We start from the raw sequence: 19,708 nt of genomic DNA, 5'->3' as shown, positions 1-19,708 counted from the left end.
GTTAGCCGCACAGTTGCGCATCAGCAGCAGATACAGCACAGTATCTAGGGTGGTGACCGTCAGGGAGTGGGGCTCTCTTGGGCAGAGCCAAACCATTGTGATGCCAAGATTGGAGGTCGGAGATCAAATCTGCAGGACCACAAGTCACAGGTCAACTCTAGGCAAAATTGTTTCCCGTGAGACACATCCATGGTCCCCGCTGACCCCGCAGCAGCCCCAGCTGCTAGGAAATAGTGGAGGTGATTTTTTTTAAAAACCCTTTATTTAGAAACTAAATGTCCTCAGACCTACCATATTTGTCTGTACAGCTCCCACCATGGCGAAAAGCAACCTTGAAATGTTCACGTACACAGTCAATACTCGCCTTACACATGCACATGATACATACCTGTCTACGGTATACCCTATAAATAGACATACATAGATACTGGACCCAGACATACATTACACAGATATGTATAGCGAGAGTGGACGTGTGGACGTTCGTTCGGAAATAGCGCTCCCTGAAGGAGGCCTCTGGATTCTGCAGGGAGACGGGTGGGGGCGACACTGTGCATCTGCCGTTCACCGTCAGACACGCAGTGTGTTTGCACACGGGACGGGGACGGTGTGGGAGTGGAACTTGCACGATTTTGTTGGGGAGTGGAGTGGGGGGGGTGGATTTGTCCATTTCCAGCCCCTTTCCTTTTCCACCCTCCCCCACCACAAAATAAAACCCTTAAAGCTTAAATAAAAGTTCACAGTAACTAAGTAAAGCACAAATTTTCTGGACCAAATCCTAGCAGACTGTCTGCCTAACCGTCTAGTTCCAAACTCAACAGCACTGGATTTCCTGCGTCTCCCCCCTCCCCAACCCCCCACTTCCAAATGTGCAAGGCATTTGAGCAGAAGGTGGGCACAGGCCAAGGGTAAGTGGCGAAACCTGGCATGAAGTTGGCTTTTTTGGCTGGCTTTTCTCCTTTCTTGTTTGTTTTCTAACCTGGGGAACGTACAGACTTGGAGTGAATGAAACCGGCACGTTTCCAGGCCACATTCAAAAGGTGCTGCACAGGGGGACCTTTGAGGTAGTAGGAGTACTTTCCTTTCAATGGCTGGCACCAGGGAGAGAGGGTGTGTTTCTCTCTGCGTGCTCGGGGTACATATGAGGCTGTGCGCTCACCCATCCGTGAGTGCGCACACATCCATGTCCCGTTGTGTCTATGCTGCAACGTGCTATGCTCACACCGACGGCTTTGCTCTGGCCCGGGTGTGTGCGTGAGCACGCCTGCGTGTACAGGACTGTGTGACATCTGTGAGCCATGCCTGTGCATGTGTGTATATGTGCATCTCACTGTGGGGCTGTGCGTGGACATGTCTGTGCACCCGCGTGTGCACGGATGTAGCTGTGACTTTGCAGGTGTAACGGGTGGGGGGTGCATGGTCATGTGTATTCCTGCAACAGGTGTGTTGCTGCCTGCTGGAGTGTTACCAGTGGACCTTTCAAGGCAGGTTTTCCTGGCGCTGGGGTTAACCCCAATGTTGACTTCTACCTAGAACAGACTGTCCCATTCCCGCCCTCCACTGAGGGCCCGGGGTGGGGCTGTAGACCTCCAGCCCCGACTCCAGCCTGCCCTCTGCTCAGGTGGGAGAGAAGCCTAGCACCTGTTGCCGTGGTTGCACGGCTGCTGCTAGGCCCGACCCAGCCACGAACTGGCCTCCCGCCCTTGGCTACAGTCCCCCCCAGAACGGTGCCACTGTCAGGCCGCTGGCAGTGTCCTCAGAGAGTCTCTGGGGCCACGGCCGCGGGCACAGGGAGGGAAAGGAAAACCCTCCGTGGAACTAGCATCACAAAGCTCAGGGGTGGCACCATGCCCACCGGGGCGGGGAGGGTCATGTCTCCCGGGGCCGGGATTGTCCTGGAGTCTCCAGGACTTAAAGATTAATCTTCATTTAAAGATTATGTCATGTGATGAAACCTTCAGGAACACAGCCAACCAAAATTGGCAACGCTAGGGGGAGGGGTAGCCGACTCCAGACTGTGCCTTTGGCTGGAGAGACAACGGTGTGACCAGCAGTGGAAGGGTACTTGTCCAAGGCGATGATGAGCCATAGGCAAATGAAGCCATTAGAATGGGGGTGGCTGCAGCCTATTGTTCTGGGGCAGCGTGCAACTGCGCTGGCCAGACCAAATTGCGATTCACTGTGTGCTTGTTTTGAAATTCGCAATCCCCCATCTCCTTCCCCCTAGGAGAGAGAAATCTTTGAGGAATTCACACCAGGTGCATTCCTCTGTTCAGGGGCTCCCAGGCAAGAGGATGACACAGGGACGCTGCAGGGCAGGGCATGTGCCAGTCAGTCAGAATCACAGGACTGGAAGGGACCTCGAGAGGTCGTCTAGTCCAGTTCCCTGCACTCAAGGTAGGACTAAGTATTATCTAGACCATCCCGGACAGGTGTTTGTCTAACCTGCTCTTAAAAATCCCCAGTGTTGGAGATTCCACAACCTCCCTGGGCAGTTTATTCCAGTGCTTAACCACCCTGACAGGAAGTTTTTTCCTAAATGTCCAACCTAAACCACCCTTACTGCAATTTAAGACCATTGCTTTTTCTCGTATCCTCAGAGGTTAACGATAACAATTTTTCTCCCTCCTCCTTGTAACAACCATTTATGTACTTGAAAACATATCATGTCCCCTCTCAGTCTTCTCTTCTCCAGACTAAACAAACCCAACTTTTTCAATCTTCCCTCCTAGGTCATGTTTTCTAGACCTTTTATAATATTTATTGCTCTTCTCTGGACTTTTTCCAATTTGACCACATCTTTCCTGAAATGTGTCATCCAGAAGTTTCCCCCAAGATGATCCCCATTCTCTCTCTCTTTTTCTTTTCTCTCATTCTCCTTTTTCTTTTTCAGTGACTCCCCAACCCAGTTGGGGATAAAAAAAACGCAGTACAGTACAAAAGTACCCCATTAGAAACCTTCCCTCCCCCCGAACACGGTCTCTCTTCTCTCGTTGCCGGAAGGGAAGGCTCTGGAGTAGTCCCAAAACAGTTTGTTGCCTTCATCTGGTTCTAGGTTCTTTCCCCTCGCCCCGCAGGACAAGGTTCCAGCTGCTTCAGCCCTTCCTGACGCAGCTCCTCAGGGAAGCCACACGCTAAAGGACATTGAGCTTTCTGGAGCAGGTTAAGTTACTGTGGACCAGGCTCCACATCTGGAGCAGCTCCAGGGGCAACAGTTTGTGAACCACCATCATGTCCCGGTAGAAACACGGCTCCTTGTTCATCTTGCTGTTCTTGTTCTTCACAATGCCGAAGGTCTTGAAGCCCTCGTGTCTGACTGGCTCCACCTTGAGGACCTCCAGGCACATCCCCAGGAAGACGTCATCAATGGGGTACAGCTCCAAGGTCTCTGAGGCCTTGTGGAGCTTTATGGCCAGGGGCCCGTCCATGAGGAAACCACCACCACCCGCATAGGGTGGGTAGTTGTTCTTGTTGTAGAGGGCGCTGGGGATGTAGTACTTGTTCTCTTTCTTCCGGATCGGCCTGGCCTTGTACAGGACGTCTCCCACAAAGAGGTCTCCTTCCTTCTTGTTCTCCAGGAACTCCAGAATGTTGCTTGGGCTGACGAAGACGTCGTCATCCCCCTTGAAGATATAGCGAATGCCGTCACAGTAGATGTTGAGCCACTTTAAGAAATGGACCTCCTTGAGGGTGAGGTTGAAGAAACTGTCCAGGAAATCCCATTGTAGGATATCCCCATAGATGTGGTTCTCATAATCCAGCAGCTTCTGGTAGTTGGCCCTCTCTTCTTCTTTGGAGGCCGTGCCCAGTAGAAAGAGAGTCTTGATCTTTTTCCCATCCACCTCCTTCTCCTGGCCCCAGGTCCTTCGAATGGCCTCCCGCCGGTCGTGCTGCGTGATGATGGACTTGACCACAATCAGCAGGTAAATGTCACCCCTGCACTTCTCTGGGTGGTTGATCAGCATGGGAAAGTACCTACAATGCCGGTAAAGCAGGAACTGCTGAAAGTTGGGCTCCAGCCCCTTGAACCAGTCCATCTTGCTCATGTTCTGGTTGGCCGTGCAATTGATAGTGGTGACATCCCAGGATTTCACCTGGTTCTCAGTGACTCCCTCCACCTCCAGGTGGGTCTTCTCCATCTTGCTCTTCCAGAAGTGGCCGGTCTTGGAGAAGATGTCATCTCTCTTCTGAGCTTTCACAGGCTCTTGGTGCAATTCTTTCTGCTGCTGGCCCGGCATGAAATGGCTAGGAGTCATCCCCCTCTGCAGCACTGTCACCATGATCACCAGCACAAAGGACAGGCAGACACTTTTGTAGATCGTCTTCTTCCTAAAGAGACAAGATGTATGGTTAAGGCAAAAGATGCTGTCAGCTGGGGTAGAACCTCAGCGGTCGGCCCACTCTGTGCAAGAATCTTTTATTCTTACAATCAGAGAGACACTGCAATGCAAATACCAGACAATGCTTATTACATAAGAGAAGGAAACTGAGTGGGACAAACAGGGAGAACATAAGAACGGACATACTAGGTCAGGCCAATAGTCCATCTAGCCCAGTATCCTGTCTTCTGACATTGGCCAGTGCCAGGTGCCCCAGAGACAATGAACAGAACAGGGAATCATCCAGTGATCCATCCCCTGTCGCCCATTCCCAGCTTCTGGTAAACAGAGGCTAGGGAAAGGAGTACTTGTGGCACCTTAGAGACTAACCAATTTATTTGAGCATAAGCTTTCGTGAGCTACAGCTCACTTCACATCATCCCTGCCTACCCTCCTATCCTCCATGAGTGTATCTAGGATATGTTAAGGGTGAGGGGTTGGGGAGGTGGGGGGGAGAGGCAGCCCCACTCCAGGGTACGAGTAAAGCCAATTGACGTTTTTTGTCTATTCATTTAAGAAGTTTTAGCCGGTTTACAAATTCTCACCATGTAAATATCAGACACAAAACAACACTCATTAAAACAGTGAGGGCAGAAAGTTTTCTTGCTGAAATATAGGGTTCCATCAAAACCGATTTTTTTGCAGTGTCAATTCCAGTGAAAATTTTCTATTTTTCCACCATAAATATCAAAATCCATGTTCATTTCCAAGTGCCTTAAAATGTCATTTTGTTTCACATTTTTGGTTTAGGGGGGAAAAAAGCAAATCAGAACGATATTTTACGCTGAAATGTCAGTTCGAAAGCTCAAATTCCATTTCCACTTAAAATGTCGTTTAGGTCTTTTTTAAACAGAAGGGGAAAAAAGAACCAACCCCACCATCACCTCCATTTTTTGCTCTCACCCCTATATTTTAAGTTGAAATGAAATGAAAATTGTCATTTCATTTTAAAGTGGCGATTTGAATAAACATTTCCATTTTGAAACAGTTCTGAACTCCCTTTGGGGAAAGAAGTGGAACTTTTCAATCTAAAAACATGAACCAAATGTTTTCATGGCAAAAACGTAGGTTTTCTGCCCAGGTCTAGGTACATATGGTTTACTTTCACATTTGTAAGGAGGGTAGGAAGACATCCTATGTCATTAATTGACTAATATCCCCAGGCACCAACTCCATGGGAATGGGTGGGTGCTCTGCACCCACCGGCAACCAAACTCCCCACCCCAGCTCACCTCTGCCTCCTCTCTGAGCACGTCTTGTCCCTGCTTCTCCTCCCAGCGCTTGCTGCCACAGCCTAAGGAGCTGGGGGAAGGAGGGGGGAGGAGCGGGAACGCGGCGCGCTCAGGGGAGGAGGCGGGGATTTGGGGAAGGAGTCCAATAGGGGCAGGGAGGGGGCAGAGTTGGGGCAGGGTCTTTGGGGAAGGGGTTGGAATGGGGACAGGGCAAGGGTGGAGTTGGGGCGGGGCAAGCACCCACCGGCGCCAGGAGAGGTTGGCGCCTATGGTAATATCAGGGGTAGCTGCGTTAGTCTGTATCCACAAACACAACAAGGAGTCCAGGGGCACCTTAAAGACCAACAGATTTATTTGGGCATAAGCTTTCGTGGGTAAAAAACCCACTTGACTTGCTCTCAGCAAACTTTTGTTTTCAAACTTTTGGGGCAGATTTTTCTCAGTCTTCAACTTTTGCACTCTCAAAACGCTGCATGTTAAACCCCTCCCCCCTTCACATGCTCCTTGTAATTTCTCCCTGACATAACAACTGCTGGAAGCGGAGAGTCACCAATAAATCCACACAACCTGTCCGTCCGTCTCACTCATCGCTAGACACAGTCAGACATGCGGGACGCTACCAGCCGTGTGACAAGCGCCGCTGATCTAACAGGTACAATATTCCTCCTGTGATTACTCATGGAGGGCATTTTCTCTTCTGTCCCTGGGGCAGAGGGAGGGGGCAATACCTGGCCATTGCTGAGTCCATTTGGATCTGCCTAATGCAGGACGCTGGGAAGTTTGCTACGCCCTGGATGGGGAAAAAAGAACCTCCTTTCCTCACCCGCCATCCCCACTTCCCAGGGCTGCTGTCCCAGAGCGCTCAGAAGAAGCCAGCTCTCTGCTGTCTGTACTGAGGACGGGACCCGACTGCGGTTATCTGCATAGCTCCCAAACCGGCTCCAGCCCTGCTGCTCCCGCCCTCACATCTGCTCCCATTTCCTCCCGCCCCACTGCCCCGTGAGGGTCAGGGCTTCTCCCCCAGCCAATGACCTGTTTGCCCAGCCAGGACCCCGTCGCCTCCTCCGAACACAAGGCATTTGTGAGATGCCGAGCGGAGCTGGCAGTGGTAGGGGCAGGGAAGGGGTGTAGCATCGGGGCTGTTGATTTCGTGGAGCTTGAGGCACAGGAAGTGTGCTGGGCTGATGGGATCCCCTGGGAAGGAGCTGCTGCTCTGGAAAGCGTTTCCCAGAGACGGCGCGTCCCATATGGACGGTAACCTCGCCCAGAGCTCCGTCCGGGTCACACAAGCCCCCGTTCTGTAGCCCACATTTCCTCCCCCTCCATCCAATGCAGGCTGATTTTTCCCAAGAGAAAATCAATGAGATCCGCTGCGCCACCCCCCACCCCCATTCCAGCCCCTCTAACACCTTTCCCTCTTCCCACACCGAGGTCTCGCCCCTGCTCTCCTCCATCTGACCCCTTTTCCTGCCCCTCAGGGCCGCGGACATCTCTCCCCTTTTCCCTCCCCCTCCTCAGCCTCTCACTCTCCTCTGCCTCTTGCTCACCTCTTCCACGTCCCTCCCCACCCCATCCCCGGCCTCCCAGTTGCTGCCCCGTCTCCCTTCTCACCATGGGCGGCAGGTATAATAGGCCAGGGGAGGCTGCCAGAGCCCCGGTTGCGGGGTTTGGGGGCGAAGTTTTTGCTTTATAATGCCCCATGCATGTGTTGGGGCGGCTGATGAGGCAGCATGTGCTATTCAGCGTCCTGGGTTCCTCAGTCATCTCCCTCCACTCCAAGGAGATGACTGAGGAGCCCAGGAAGCTGAGCAGCACATACCGCCTCCTCAGCCGCCCCGGAAACTGCATGGGACATATCAAAAGCGTCTTCGAAGAGACCCTTTCCCCGCGGTGGCTTGGGTCTGGGGAGAGGAGGGCAGGGGAGGTCCGGCTGCAGCTGGCCCAGGGCTCCTCTGGGCACTTGGGGGAGGGGGTCGGGGCTTTGGATGGCCCAGAGCTCCTCCGGCCAAGGGGGGTGGGGGGACACTCCAGCTTCAGCCAGCCCGGGCTCCTCCGAGCAGGCGTGGGGGGGGGCGGTCTTGGGGCTTCAGGCAGCCTCCAGATGAGGGGTGTGGGTGGGCTCAGGCCTTCTCCGGGTGGGAGGCTTGTGGCTCCGGCCGCGGGGAGGCAGGGGGGCTCGGGGCTCTGGCTGCCAGGGGGCGGGCGGAAGGGGTGGAATTGCGGGCTCGCCTCCCCAAAAGGGGGCTCCACTCACTGCCCATGCTTCTCATTGCTAAGTTCATCTAACACACCATCTACAGCTGCTGCCTCAGGGCCCTCCCATCCAGCGCCAGCCTGGACCTCTCCTCCCTAAGTCCAGCTTCCACCCTCTCTACCCCACTGAGACTGTTCGCACTTGGTCTCGAGCAGCCTCAGCCATCCTCCGTCCTTGTCCTATGTCTCCTCTCCGCTGCTCACATCCTCGTCCTTCTTCTCCTGGCCTTTCAGATACCATCCTCTGCGGTCCTCCTCTCTCCTCTGCCTATGGTCACTGCACCAGCCGCTCTTTTGGCAGGTCCTTTCCCACTTTCAGTGGGGGTCCCACGGGGCTCTGTCCAAACCCATGTCTCTTCCTGGCCTGTCAAGCTGACATCACTCCTCCCCACTCCTTCAAATCCACGCCCTGCTCGTCCTCACTTTCAGGGTTCTTGCCTCTCTGTGTGCTAATGCAATATTGCATTTCTGGGGTGCTACAAAGGTTCTGCTTGAGGCCCACAATACCCCAATCTTGTATTGATCTGCTTCTCCCATCGCTCTTGCGCTACGGCACGACAACCCTCAATGCCTGATTTGTATCCCTTACCCCCAGAACTCAGCTGAGCAGAATTGGTTTGAGCTGTGAGTAGGCAGGTTACTGCTGACGGCAAAGGCGAACATTGCTGCAACGTTTGAAGAAAATTGATTACATTCATTCCAGGTAACAGATCGTTTGAAAAACGGGCCCCGGGCTGGAAATGCTGGTTTGGTTCTAAGGCCCTTGGGGTCTTGCTAGCTCCGAAGCAGTTGGTTGTGACCCCCTGGCAATTTGGCACAGAGTTAAATCTCCTCGGAAACTCACGCGCCACCCATGTTGGAAAAACATCATGATTAAGCCAAAACTATTAGCCATTGTATCGCACTGAAAATGGTTACTAGCGGGTCACACACTTCATAGCTGGTGTAGGCCACTGCACGAGTTCACTGCACAGACTTGGGGCTCCTTGAATCCTTCACCCCACACGCTGCCTCTGTACCACCCTCCCATCTCCCTCTTTGTCAGGGACAACTTCCCCCTTCCCTGTGTGCCCCCCATTCCATCCTCCAAAATACACACACACACATGCTTTTGTGTGCTCTCCATTCCTCCTCCCCCCATTTTCCTCTCCACAGCAAGGGTGTTTGTGCTTCCATTCCCCCCACCCATTTCCCCACCTCTCTATGGCTGTGCTAATTAGATGGCAGGGGACACACATGTCTCACATTATTCCTTTTTCATTTTTGTCCGATTTCCCCCCAAAATTGATAGAATTCTGGCCAGGGATGCCTAGAACATTCCCTGACATTTTGGAATGGATTGGGTGCACCATTCAAAAGTTATCATGTTACAAACAGAGAAGAGCCACCCAGCGGAATGTGTGGCCTTCGCAAACCTAGCCAACAAGCAGTTTGCCGGCTGGTGGCTGGCTGCAGCATAGGGAAAACCTAAGCGTCCGGCTATGCTTTAACCCTGGAACAAGGGGGCTTCATTATGCTCAAGCAGTAGCGGCCTGTGGTTTGGGAGATAAAGTTTTCCCGGGTTCCACTGCGCTCTTTGATTTTAACACTGGATTTTGTGGCAGGATCGCTTATGGTTTCACAGTGAGGGCATTTCCTTAGAGTTGCAGGGGGAAAACCTGCAGCTATAAAGAAATGCTTTGAATATGAAGCCTACTCAGTAGTAGCTCCGGAGTTACGATCACAAGCAAGCTATCTCATAAGCAGTAGCTATGGGATTTCTGACGTACTAACCACAACAGAGTCTGATTCGTGTCCCGTATAAAGCAGGAAAAGCATTTCCATGATTGTTTCAGGGTACATGAGAATTCTTCTGGAAAATTTCAAAGTAATTGGTCAAAGGAGGGGCTGTTCCTGGGTAGGGCCCATTTTGTATGCAATTATTGGCTGGTTGAGGGAAATTCAGTATCGCTACCCTCAAAGTGTTCAAAGATTGCAAGATCTGCCACCCCACACTGGAATCCATACAGGGTATCATCAAACAACTATAACGCATACTGGATGGGGACCCTATTCTGAAAGAAATCTTCCCTGAACCCCCAGTTCTGCCCTTCAAACAGCCCCCCAGTCTCTCCAAGCTCAGCAGCAGCAGCAGCTAGTTCCCCACAGACCAGGACACACTAACTCAAAGCGGCACCAGGCCCTGCCAGAACAACAGATGCAAAACCCGCAGACATATCTCCACTGCTGCGATGATCAACACCCCCTGCCACAACACACCTGTCAAGATCCAGGGGTCCTACACGTGCCTATCCCAACAAGTGAAGTACCTCATCCAGTGCACTCAATGCTCCAATAACAAGTAGGTGAGTGACCGCAGACAAATCACTACGCTCTCGAATCAACTCCCAGAGGAAAATGATAAAAAACAAAAACACCCCCAACACCTGTGAGTGAACAGCGGCAGCAGCTCTGTTGGCCGGACATAACACTGTCCACACTGGCACTTAGGTCAGTGTAACTTATGTCGCTCAGAGGGGTGGCTTATTCACACCCCTGAGTGACATAACTTGTACTGATGGAAGCTGTAGTGTGTGTAGATAGCCTCTGTGTGGCTCGAAAGCTTGTCTCTCTCACCAATAGAAGTTGGTCCAATAAAAGATCTTGCTTCTCTCTCTGATATCTTGGGACCAACCTGGCTACAACACCACTGCATACAAAAATCACATATCCGGCCTCTCAAAATCGCAAGATTGGCTTAAAAATCATGAGCTTTTTTAAAAATCAATTTTGGATACCTTCTCTTGGCCTTCCAGTTTGAGCCTCTGGGGCAGGGGTGGCCAACCCGTGGCTCCGGAGCCCCATGCGGCTCTTCAGAAGTTAACACGCGGCTCCTTGGCTAGGCACCGAGTCCGGGGCTGAAGCGACAGGCGCCAACTTCCCAATGGGCCGGGGGTGCTCACTCCTCAACGCCTGGCTCTGCCACAGGCCCTGCCCCCACCCCACCCCTTCTCATCCCCCCCCCTGAGCCTGCCGTGCCCTCGCTTTTCCCCCCACAGAGCCTTCTGCACGCCAGCTGATCAGAAGGTGCAGGGAGGGAGGGAGAGGCACCGATCAGCCGGACTGCTGACGGATTACTGTGGCTCTTTGGCAATGCACATTGGTAAATTCTGTCTCCTTCTCAGGCTGGCCACCCCTGCTCTAGGGAGCACTCAGGTCCCAGTTACAAGCTTTTCTCCACAGCCAGGGGCTAGAAATGTACTTTTTAAATTAAAGCTGCGATTCACGTGTCATACTTATCTCCAGGAGCTGGGGCTTTCAGTAAAACATCCAATATCGCTATGCGATAAAATCACAAGAGGTGGCAACACTCGCTGTGACACGCCATGGGAATAACCTGAACTTCGTTAACATTTTTGCTGTGAGAATTTCTTTGTTTTTATAAATTATATAGGGTTAGTGCAGAGACTAGATGCTCTATAAGGCCTCTGGATTCCCACAGCTCAGCGCAGAGGTCATGCTTTCTAAAATGTCCCTGGACGCTCTTTGCCCAACAGAAATTTGACGATGCTCCACCTTCCTCTGCACGTTAGGTATGATCTGCCGAGTTCCCAATTTCCTTCTGCTTCCTCTTACCCTCAATAAACTTTATGAAATGCCTGTCAGGCCAGACAGATTTTATAAGGGACCTGTCACTATATCAAACAATAAGGCCAGATTTTGTAAATAATTCTTCTTTATGTTTTTTTTTTTAATTAAATGGCACTTAACTGTACGCAAAACCTGAAGATTTACAATCAAACTGTTTTTTAATTAATGAAAACTGCGAAGCTGGTCATTTATAAGCATCTATAACTTCTTTGTATCTATTAATAATGTAAAAAGCACCCACGTGGTAGCTCTGGTTACAGCTAAGAGTATGGAAATAAACAGTTACAGGAAGGTGGACAGATATTGTATGTGATATTTTATATGTATATATTTATCTGAGACTGTATGAACTGTGAGAGTATTTGAATATTTATCTACTTCCCCTTAACTCATTTCCATACTGCCATTTGCTTCCATGGTGTTGTTTTATTTAATGTAAAAGCCTCATGTTCCATACATAGGAGCAATCTTAACTCCAAGTTATTTAAATTAGTTTGTTAATTAACCTTTTGCCCTCTGATCCATCATTCCCAAGTATATTCCCACCTATTAGCAATATCAGCTCTATGCTTTGAATTATAATCAATTATGTCACTACATGCGTCTGACGAAGTGGGTATTCACGCACGAAAGCTCATGCTCCAATACGTCTGTTAGTCTATAAGGTGCCACAAGATTCTTTGCCAATTATGTCTAGTAATCCCAGGGCTTCCTAGTAAGATGGTACCTTCCCTTCCTTCTTTCCATCCAGCTAACCCTCCTCTTAACACAGCCCCACTGCAATCACAGCACTGCCATGCCATTTGTAAGCAGCACATTGTTCTCTCGGCTTGTACCTTCTGTCCCTTTCGCCTACGCTATCTCGGTGTTGTCTCTGTTTCGATGGTAAAGCCCTATGTTGTAGGAACTATTTCTTATTCCATGTTTATACAGCGTCTAGCACAACGAGGCCCCATCTCCAGTTGGCCCCTAGACACTATTGTAATAAACGTGATAAATAATCATTACAAACTCGTGACAATCCCGCGTCTGTCAATTACATTTCAGCCCCAGCAGCCGGTCCACATGAACACTACAACCTTATTTCCAGGAGCTGATACTTCTGCAGCAACAGTAATCAAGGTGGCAGGAGCCACGGATCTCTATGGGAAAAGGGTGAGGCAGTCCAGTACCCAACCCACACACGTGGGCAGCTGTAGTAGTCGGGGCTCAGGTTTTCGTAACTGACCAGGTTATAGCCCTGACATCCGGACTCTCCAGCATCCCAGCAGGGTATGTCTAACCCTGCAGCTGGAGCTTAGATTGAGCGAGGATGGTCCAAAGAGCAGCATGGCCGTGGAAGTGTGGGCGGCGGGATAGGCCAGCCGCCCAACTACAATCCCGTCCCAGACCCTGGGTGCACACTGGGAGCAGCTAGCCGGTTACGCTCTATTTTTAGCGCACACAGACATCTCCCTGATCTGGAAATGACACCTCCAGTGCCCGTGTAGATGCACTCTTAGTCTTACCTGGGGTTGCCACCCCTCCAGGATTATGTCTTGTGGTGAAATGTCCAGGAATCCGGCCAACCAAAGTTGGCAACTCTAGTCTTACCCCAGTAGGCACCAGTGCTTTCAGAAACCCAGGCAGCTCAGATCATCTCACTCATCCCTTGTCTGCCTTTCTCTCCTCCGACCGCGACCTCACCGTCTGCTGGGTCGCGCTCTAGGACAGCGCTTGTCCCAGCCCCAGTATTACAGCCGTTATTTTCACTACACCCAGCCAGGTGCTGGGCGCTTTGCAAAGCAAATTGAAAAACAAGGTTCCTGCCGCAAGAGTTTTTCAGTCTTCTTATGGCGTGGCACCCCACCCCCCCCGACCCCACCCCCTGCGCCGTAACAAACAGCAGGGAAGGCCCAAAAGATCATGAGATTACTGAACTCATTGCCATTAGCTGAAGTATTATATCAATCAGCCAGGAGATGTTTCACAAAACACTAACAAAACCCTCGCCCGTACCAGCAAGCTCCTGTGCAATTCATTTACTTTGAACCTGTGTGTAACAGACAGAGACTGGGCTAAATTCAGAGGCAAGCAAGTCAGCGCGAGGGAGTGTAGCTGAGCCTGAACTGATGTCAAATACACCCCACGCAGGGTGTACAGGAGACCATCTCAGGGATTGTCTCGTTTCGCTGGATGGGTTTGAGATTGTTCCAGCTGCACTAGTGCAAAGCCCGAACGGAGACACGCTTGAACTGGTTTGAGCCACACTGTAACCAGTAGAGGGGTGCAACAGGGTAAATAGTTGGATATTAAACAGATCCAATTACATCAGTGACCCCTTCCCAACACACAGCAGGCCTCAGCCTCTTTCACAATCAGACTCATATCCCCCTCTAGCTCATCACCTCTGAATTTGGCTCACTGTGGTAATTCACCTCCATGGGGCAGGAAGAAAGGGCTGAGCAGGAAAAATAACTAATGGAAGGATTCCTGGAGGGGTGAGATAAAGTCCTGCTTTAACTTCTCTCTTTATCCACCTTCCAGCTGCACAAGGTGTAAATGCCATCAGAGTAGATTCCCCCATTCATACACATAACAGGCAGTTAGCAAGTTGTCTCCATGGTTTAATTGCTTTCATTCTGATTTAACACCTGGTGGGGTTAGCTGAACTGAGGCAAACTCCTTATTTCTTCAGGTGCAAACCTATTTCTAATCAATTGGAGCTAAACCAAAATAAGAACGTCCACACAGGAGTTTGTGCCTGGACAATTAAACCAGTTTTGAGTCACACCTTCAGTTCAACCAGTGGAACTTACTAGTGCAGACAAGGGCTTAAGGGAGTCTAGCCTATAGCACCATACGCATCATCTCTGCACTGGTTCCCCTAGAGCCCAATTCTCTAACTCACTCCACTGAGCCAGAGCCACAGGACTCACAAGTGTGAAAGGTACCTAGGTGAGAGGTAAAACAGACCAACTGGGGGCAGATCCTCAGCTAGTATGAACTGTCACAGCTATGACAGCTCGCACCAGCTGAGAGTCTGCCCCATTGAGTGTATATGTACCAGTCTGTACAGACCAAGGATCCAGTCCTGCAGTCCTTAGCCAGGCAAAACTCCCAGTGACCTCAATGGGCATTAGACTGAGCAGGGAGTGCAGCATTAGGCCCCTAGACTGGGAGCTCCTTCCAGGCACCTCACTGCAGGGTAGAAATAATCACTAGCAGTTGGACCTAGGCCTGAAGCAAACCTTGGATTTGAACATTCCTGAACTAAAAAGAAAAGGAGGACTTGTGGCACCTTAAAGACTAACCAATTTATTTGAGCATGAGCTTTCGTGAGCTACAGCTCACTTCATCGGATGCATTCCGTGGAAACTGCAGAAGACATTATATACACAGAGACCATGAAACAATACCTCCTCCCACCCCACTCTCCTGCTGGTAATAGCTTATCTAAAGTGATCATCAAGTTGGGCCATTTCCAGCACAAATCCAGGTTTTCTCACCCTCCGCGCCCCCACACACAAACTCACTCTCCTGTTGGTAATAGCCCATCCAAAGTGACCACTCTCTTCACAATGTGTATGATAATCAAGGTGGGCCATTTCCTGCACAAATCCAAAAAGAAAAGGAGGACTTGTGGCACCTTAGAGACTAACCAATTTATTTGAGCATGAGCTTTCGTGAGCTACAGCTCACTTCATCGGATGCATGCCGTGGAAACTGTAGTAGACTTTATATATAAACACACACACACACACAAACTCACTCTCCTGCTGGCAATAGCTCATCCAAACTGACCACCTTGATTATCATGCACATTGTAGGGAGAGTGGTCACTTTGGATAAGCTATTACCAGCAGGAGAGTGAGATTGTGTGTGTGGTTTTTTGGAGGGGGGTGAGAGAACCTGGATTTGTGCAGGAAATGGCCCACCTTGATTATCATACACATTGTGAAGAGAGTGGTCACTTTGGATGGGCTATTACCAGCAGGAGAATGAGTTTGTGTGTGTGTGGGGGGGGGGGGGTGAGAAAACCTGGATTTGTGCTGGAAATGGCCCAACTTGATGATCACTTTAGATAAGCTATTACCAGCAGGAGAGTGGGGTGGGAGGAGGTATTGTTTCATGGTCTCTGTGTATATAATGTCTTCTGCAGTTTCCACGGTATGCATCCGATGAAGTGAGCTGTAGCTCACGAAAGCTCATGCTCAAATAAATTGGTTAGTCTCTAAGGTGCCACAAGTCCTCCTTTTCTTTTTGCGAAGACAGACTAACACGGCTGCTCCTCTGATTCCTGAACTAGGAGTTCCAGACTCATGCCACATTCCTCTCCTCGCAGAGATCCCCCAGAATTTTCTACCGTCTGCTTTTATGGGGAGGGACGTTCACGTACAAGGAAACAATGGTCCCAGAGGGAGGCTACTGGGTAATGCTTAACTGGAGAGAGACTCTCTCCCTGTTAACTTCTACTGGCCGCAAATTACACTCCCTTAAACACTCCCCTGCTCACTGCTGTGTAACTTATACCCTCTCTATACATCCTTTTGGAATCTGGCCCACGGACTAAGAGAATCTGCACAGGTAAAACTCACCCACTGATGGAGGGAGAGAGCAGGGAAAGGTAGCCCGCTACCTGAGGCCGGATTCTAATCACACCCATGTAACTCAGGAGTAGCTTCCCTGAAGTCAATGGAGCCACACCAGTAGGAAGCCCACCTAAGATCAACTCTTCCCCAGGAAGGGGTGCTTTACGTTGACCAAACTCCGCTCTCACTTGCCTCTTCTTCGGTCTCCCCCAGCTTGTAGGTCACACCGCCTACCCCTTGGGTGAGTCATGCCACCTTGGAATCTAGTCCAAGCCTTTATCAATCTAAATTATCTAATTAAGAACAAACAGATCCCATTCTGGATGCTGGCCCTGTATGGAATGGAAGGCCCCCTGGGTGAGTCCATCCATAAATCCAAAGTCTCTGGAGAGACAGGCAGGCTTTCCATTCCCATGCAAAACCCCCTTTGACTGGACTGGAATCTCTCTCTCTCTCTTTTTTAATTCCTCGTTTAGATTCAGTTATTAAGCTGGCTCTGCCACTGGGAACACAGGGATCTCAGAGCCAGTCCCACCTGGGGACTGGGGAGCTCATGGGATCAGCTCTAGAACCCCAGGGTTCCAGACTAGAAGTTCGGGTCCCACTGGCCCCTGGCCCAGCAGGGGAGTGTATTTCATTCCCTTTCCTCTCTGCGGAAGCCAGGAGGGGCCATGACTTTCAGACAGGCCCCGTGGCGGCCAGCCGGCTAGTTGGTAACACGGGGCTCTCGGCTGACATGTCCCTTTCTTAGGGTTAAATGAAGGGAGAGGGATTTTACACTGAAAAACACGTCAGGAAAACCAAGTCCCTCCCCCCCCCCCACCCCTACCCCCCAAACTCCTCTAATGGGCAACAGTGTCCTGCATTGAGGAGCCGTGCCCCAGGCCCCAGAGGGGCTGAGCTGGTTCCACATGAATGCCCGTACAGTGTGCAACGAAGGAGGGGGGGGGGATCTCAGCAACGGAGCCGTGCGCTGATCTGGGGGGAGATGTGCCCCCCCCATGCCTTTACCTTCCCCCCGGCGCCAGCTCCGGAGCCAGCCCGCTGGGAAACTCAAAGGAGCCTTTGGGCGGCTGTTAAGATGCAGAGGGGGAGGGACACAGGGGCGCCGATGGTGCAAAACACCCCCCCCCCCGACCCAACCCAACCCAGGATTTGGTCCCGAAAAGCGAGCGGCACCGGCGGCTCCGCGAAGCCCCGTGGGGGGCTTTGCGAACGGGGCCGAGCTGCGCTGGGGATGGAGGAGAAGCAGGCGAGCCCCGGGGGGACCGGACCGGCGACCTGCCCATGACAATTCCCCCAGCCCGACTCCTGCGGCGACTCCCCAGATCGCCACCCAGCCCCCTTTACAGCCGCGGCAGCGCTCCCCGCTCAGGGGCGCCGAAACCCCGCCCAGGGGCACCCCCGAACCCGGAGGTCCCCCGGGGCTGACCGCGCCTCTCCAAACGCTTTGCCCCAAAGCCGGTCCGGGGGCGGCAGAGCCCAGCTCGGCTGCAAAGTCTTTGCCTCAGAGAGAAAAGTGGGGGGCGATGATCTCCCCGCATCTCCTTGCCAGCCCCCTGGGGAAATCAGCAGAAAGCCCAGGCGCACTTACCACTGCAACATGCTGGGGTCCTGGGACTGAGCTAGCGGAGCTGCTGGATCCTGAGAGGCTCCCTCCTTCCCTCCTGGTCCTGGGGCTACACAGCTGCTGGGAACTCGCAGGGCTGGCTTGGCTTTGCCCTCCTCCCTGCCGGCACACAGAGCCCTCTGTGCTCACTGGCCTGCTCCGCAGATCTCTGCCTCTTTCCTCCCCTCAACTCACTGAGGTGGAGCCTGGGCTGCAGGTATTTTAACTCTTCAGCCGCTGGGCTGGCAGGACGCCTGCCCCGGGGCCAAGGAAGCCAAGGGGCTCTGCCCTCTGTCCCAGCGAAGGCCTGGGCAGCGCCATGTCAAAGGGCAACGGGCCAGGATTCATTGGTGGTGATTGCCCCATCGCTGGGAAGGAGCTCCCCGCACCAGGCCCTCTTGCCATTTTGCTTTCATACCCGCTGGGTGCCGGGCGACTTACCGCTGGGGCCCGTCGTCCCCAAGCAGATCACTGTCTAAGGTGGTGGCATCTTAAATAACTTCCCCCCCATATAGCAGAGAGGTGTACTTAAATACAGTTAACAATCCAATGTTGTTATATCACTAGAATGGGCCCCAAGCCAAAATCCTATTGCCAAACACACATGAATTTGGGGGGATGTCTGAAATCTCAGCTGTGATCTGGATCCAAATTTTGTGGCTTGAGCGGATCTTTTGCAATAGCCTAGCTTGAGTTACAGCGAAAGCTCACAAACCTGGGTGACTGGGCAACAAAACGGCAGATGAAATTCAATACTGATCAGTGCAAAGTAATAAACGTTGGGAAAAAAATATTCCCAGCTGTACATACACAATGATGGGTTGTAAGTTAGCTATTACCACCCACTATAGAGATTTTTGGAGTCACCATGGAGAGGTCTCTGAAAATTTCTGCTCCATGCACAGCTGTGGTCAAAAAGGCTAAATGTTACAAACTGTTAGGAAAGGGATAGAAAATAAGACAGAAAATATCATAATGCCACTATATAAATCCATGGCGCACCCAACACCTTGAATACTGCGTGCAGTTCTGGTCCTCCCATCTCAAAAAAAGATACATTAGAACTAGAAAAGGTTCAGAAAAAGGCAACAAAATTGACGCGGAGTCTGGAACAGCTTCCATATGAGAGGTTTCAGAGTAGCAGCCGTGTTAGTCTGTATTTGCAAAAACAACAGGAGGACGTGTGGCACCTTAGAGACTAACCAATTTATTTGAGCATAAGCTTCCGTGAGTTACAGCTCACTTCATCGGATGTATTCAGTGGAAAATACAGTGGGGAGATTTATATACATAGAAAACATGAAACACCCATTGGGGTGTTACCATACACACCATGCATCCGATGAAGTGAGCTGTAGCTCACGAAAGCTCATGCTCAGATAAATTGGTTAGTCTCTAAGGTGCCACAAGTCCTCCTTTTCTTCTTCCATATGAGGAAAGTTTAAAAAGACGGGTCCATTCAGCTTAGCAGAGAGGGGACTCGGGGGGATATGAGAAAGGTCTATAACAGCAGGAACGGTGTGAAAATAGTGAATAGCAAAGTGTTATTTACCCTTTCACACAATACAAAACCCTGGGGTCACCTGATGCAATTAAACTTAGTACAAGCAAGACAAAGTGCTTTTCCACACAATGCACAACTAACCTGAGGAACTCATTGCCATGGGACACAGTGATGACTGGAGTTCATGGAGGACAGGTCCACCAGTGGCTATTAGCCAAGATGGTCAGGGATGGAACCCCATGCTCGGGGCAACCCTAAATTTCTGACTGCCAGAAGCCAGGAATGGAAAAGAAGGATGGATCACTCCAAACCTGCCCTGTTCTGTACACTCCCCCTGAAGCTGTGGTACAGGCCACTGTCAGAGACAGGATACTGGGCTAGATGGACCATGGTCTGATCCCATATTGCAGCTCCCATGTTCTTCTGTTCGGTTTCAGAGTAACAGCCGTGTTAGTCTGTATTCGCAAAAAGAAAAGGAGGACTTGTGGCACCTTAGAGACTAACCAATTTATTAGAGCATGAGCTTTCGT

At 51.2% G+C, this 19,708-nt stretch overlaps 1 protein-coding gene across 2 annotated transcripts; it reads right to left on the bottom strand.

Annotated features, from left to right (window-relative positions):
• Window positions 1-264: 264 nt before the first annotated feature.
• On the bottom strand, window positions 265-17,803 carry B3GNT7 (UDP-GlcNAc:betaGal beta-1,3-N-acetylglucosaminyltransferase 7). 2 transcript variants are annotated; one of them, XM_084639733.1, is made up of 2 exons: window positions 17,660-17,803; window positions 265-4,329 (listed from the first exon to the last, which is right to left on the bottom strand). In XM_084639733.1, the coding sequence occupies exons 1-2, from the start codon at window positions 17,668-17,670 to the stop codon at window positions 3,135-3,137; spliced, it is 1,206 nt and encodes a 401-aa protein (XP_084495859.1). In that variant the 5' UTR covers window positions 17,671-17,803; the 3' UTR covers window positions 265-3,134. The 2 variants fall into 2 exon arrangements, with proteins under 2 accessions (XP_084495859.1, XP_084495860.1); XM_084639734.1 differs by lacking the exon at window positions 17,660-17,803 and adding an exon at window positions 5,612-5,695.
• Window positions 17,804-19,708: the final 1,905 nt, after the last annotated feature.

Source organism: Lepidochelys olivacea (assembly GCF_965140295.1).
Source record: "Lepidochelys olivacea isolate rLepOli2 genome assembly, chromosome: 9".
Lineage (NCBI taxonomy): Eukaryota > Metazoa > Chordata > Testudines > Cheloniidae > Lepidochelys > Lepidochelys olivacea.
This window is presented reverse-complemented; position numbering and strand designations above follow the sequence as displayed.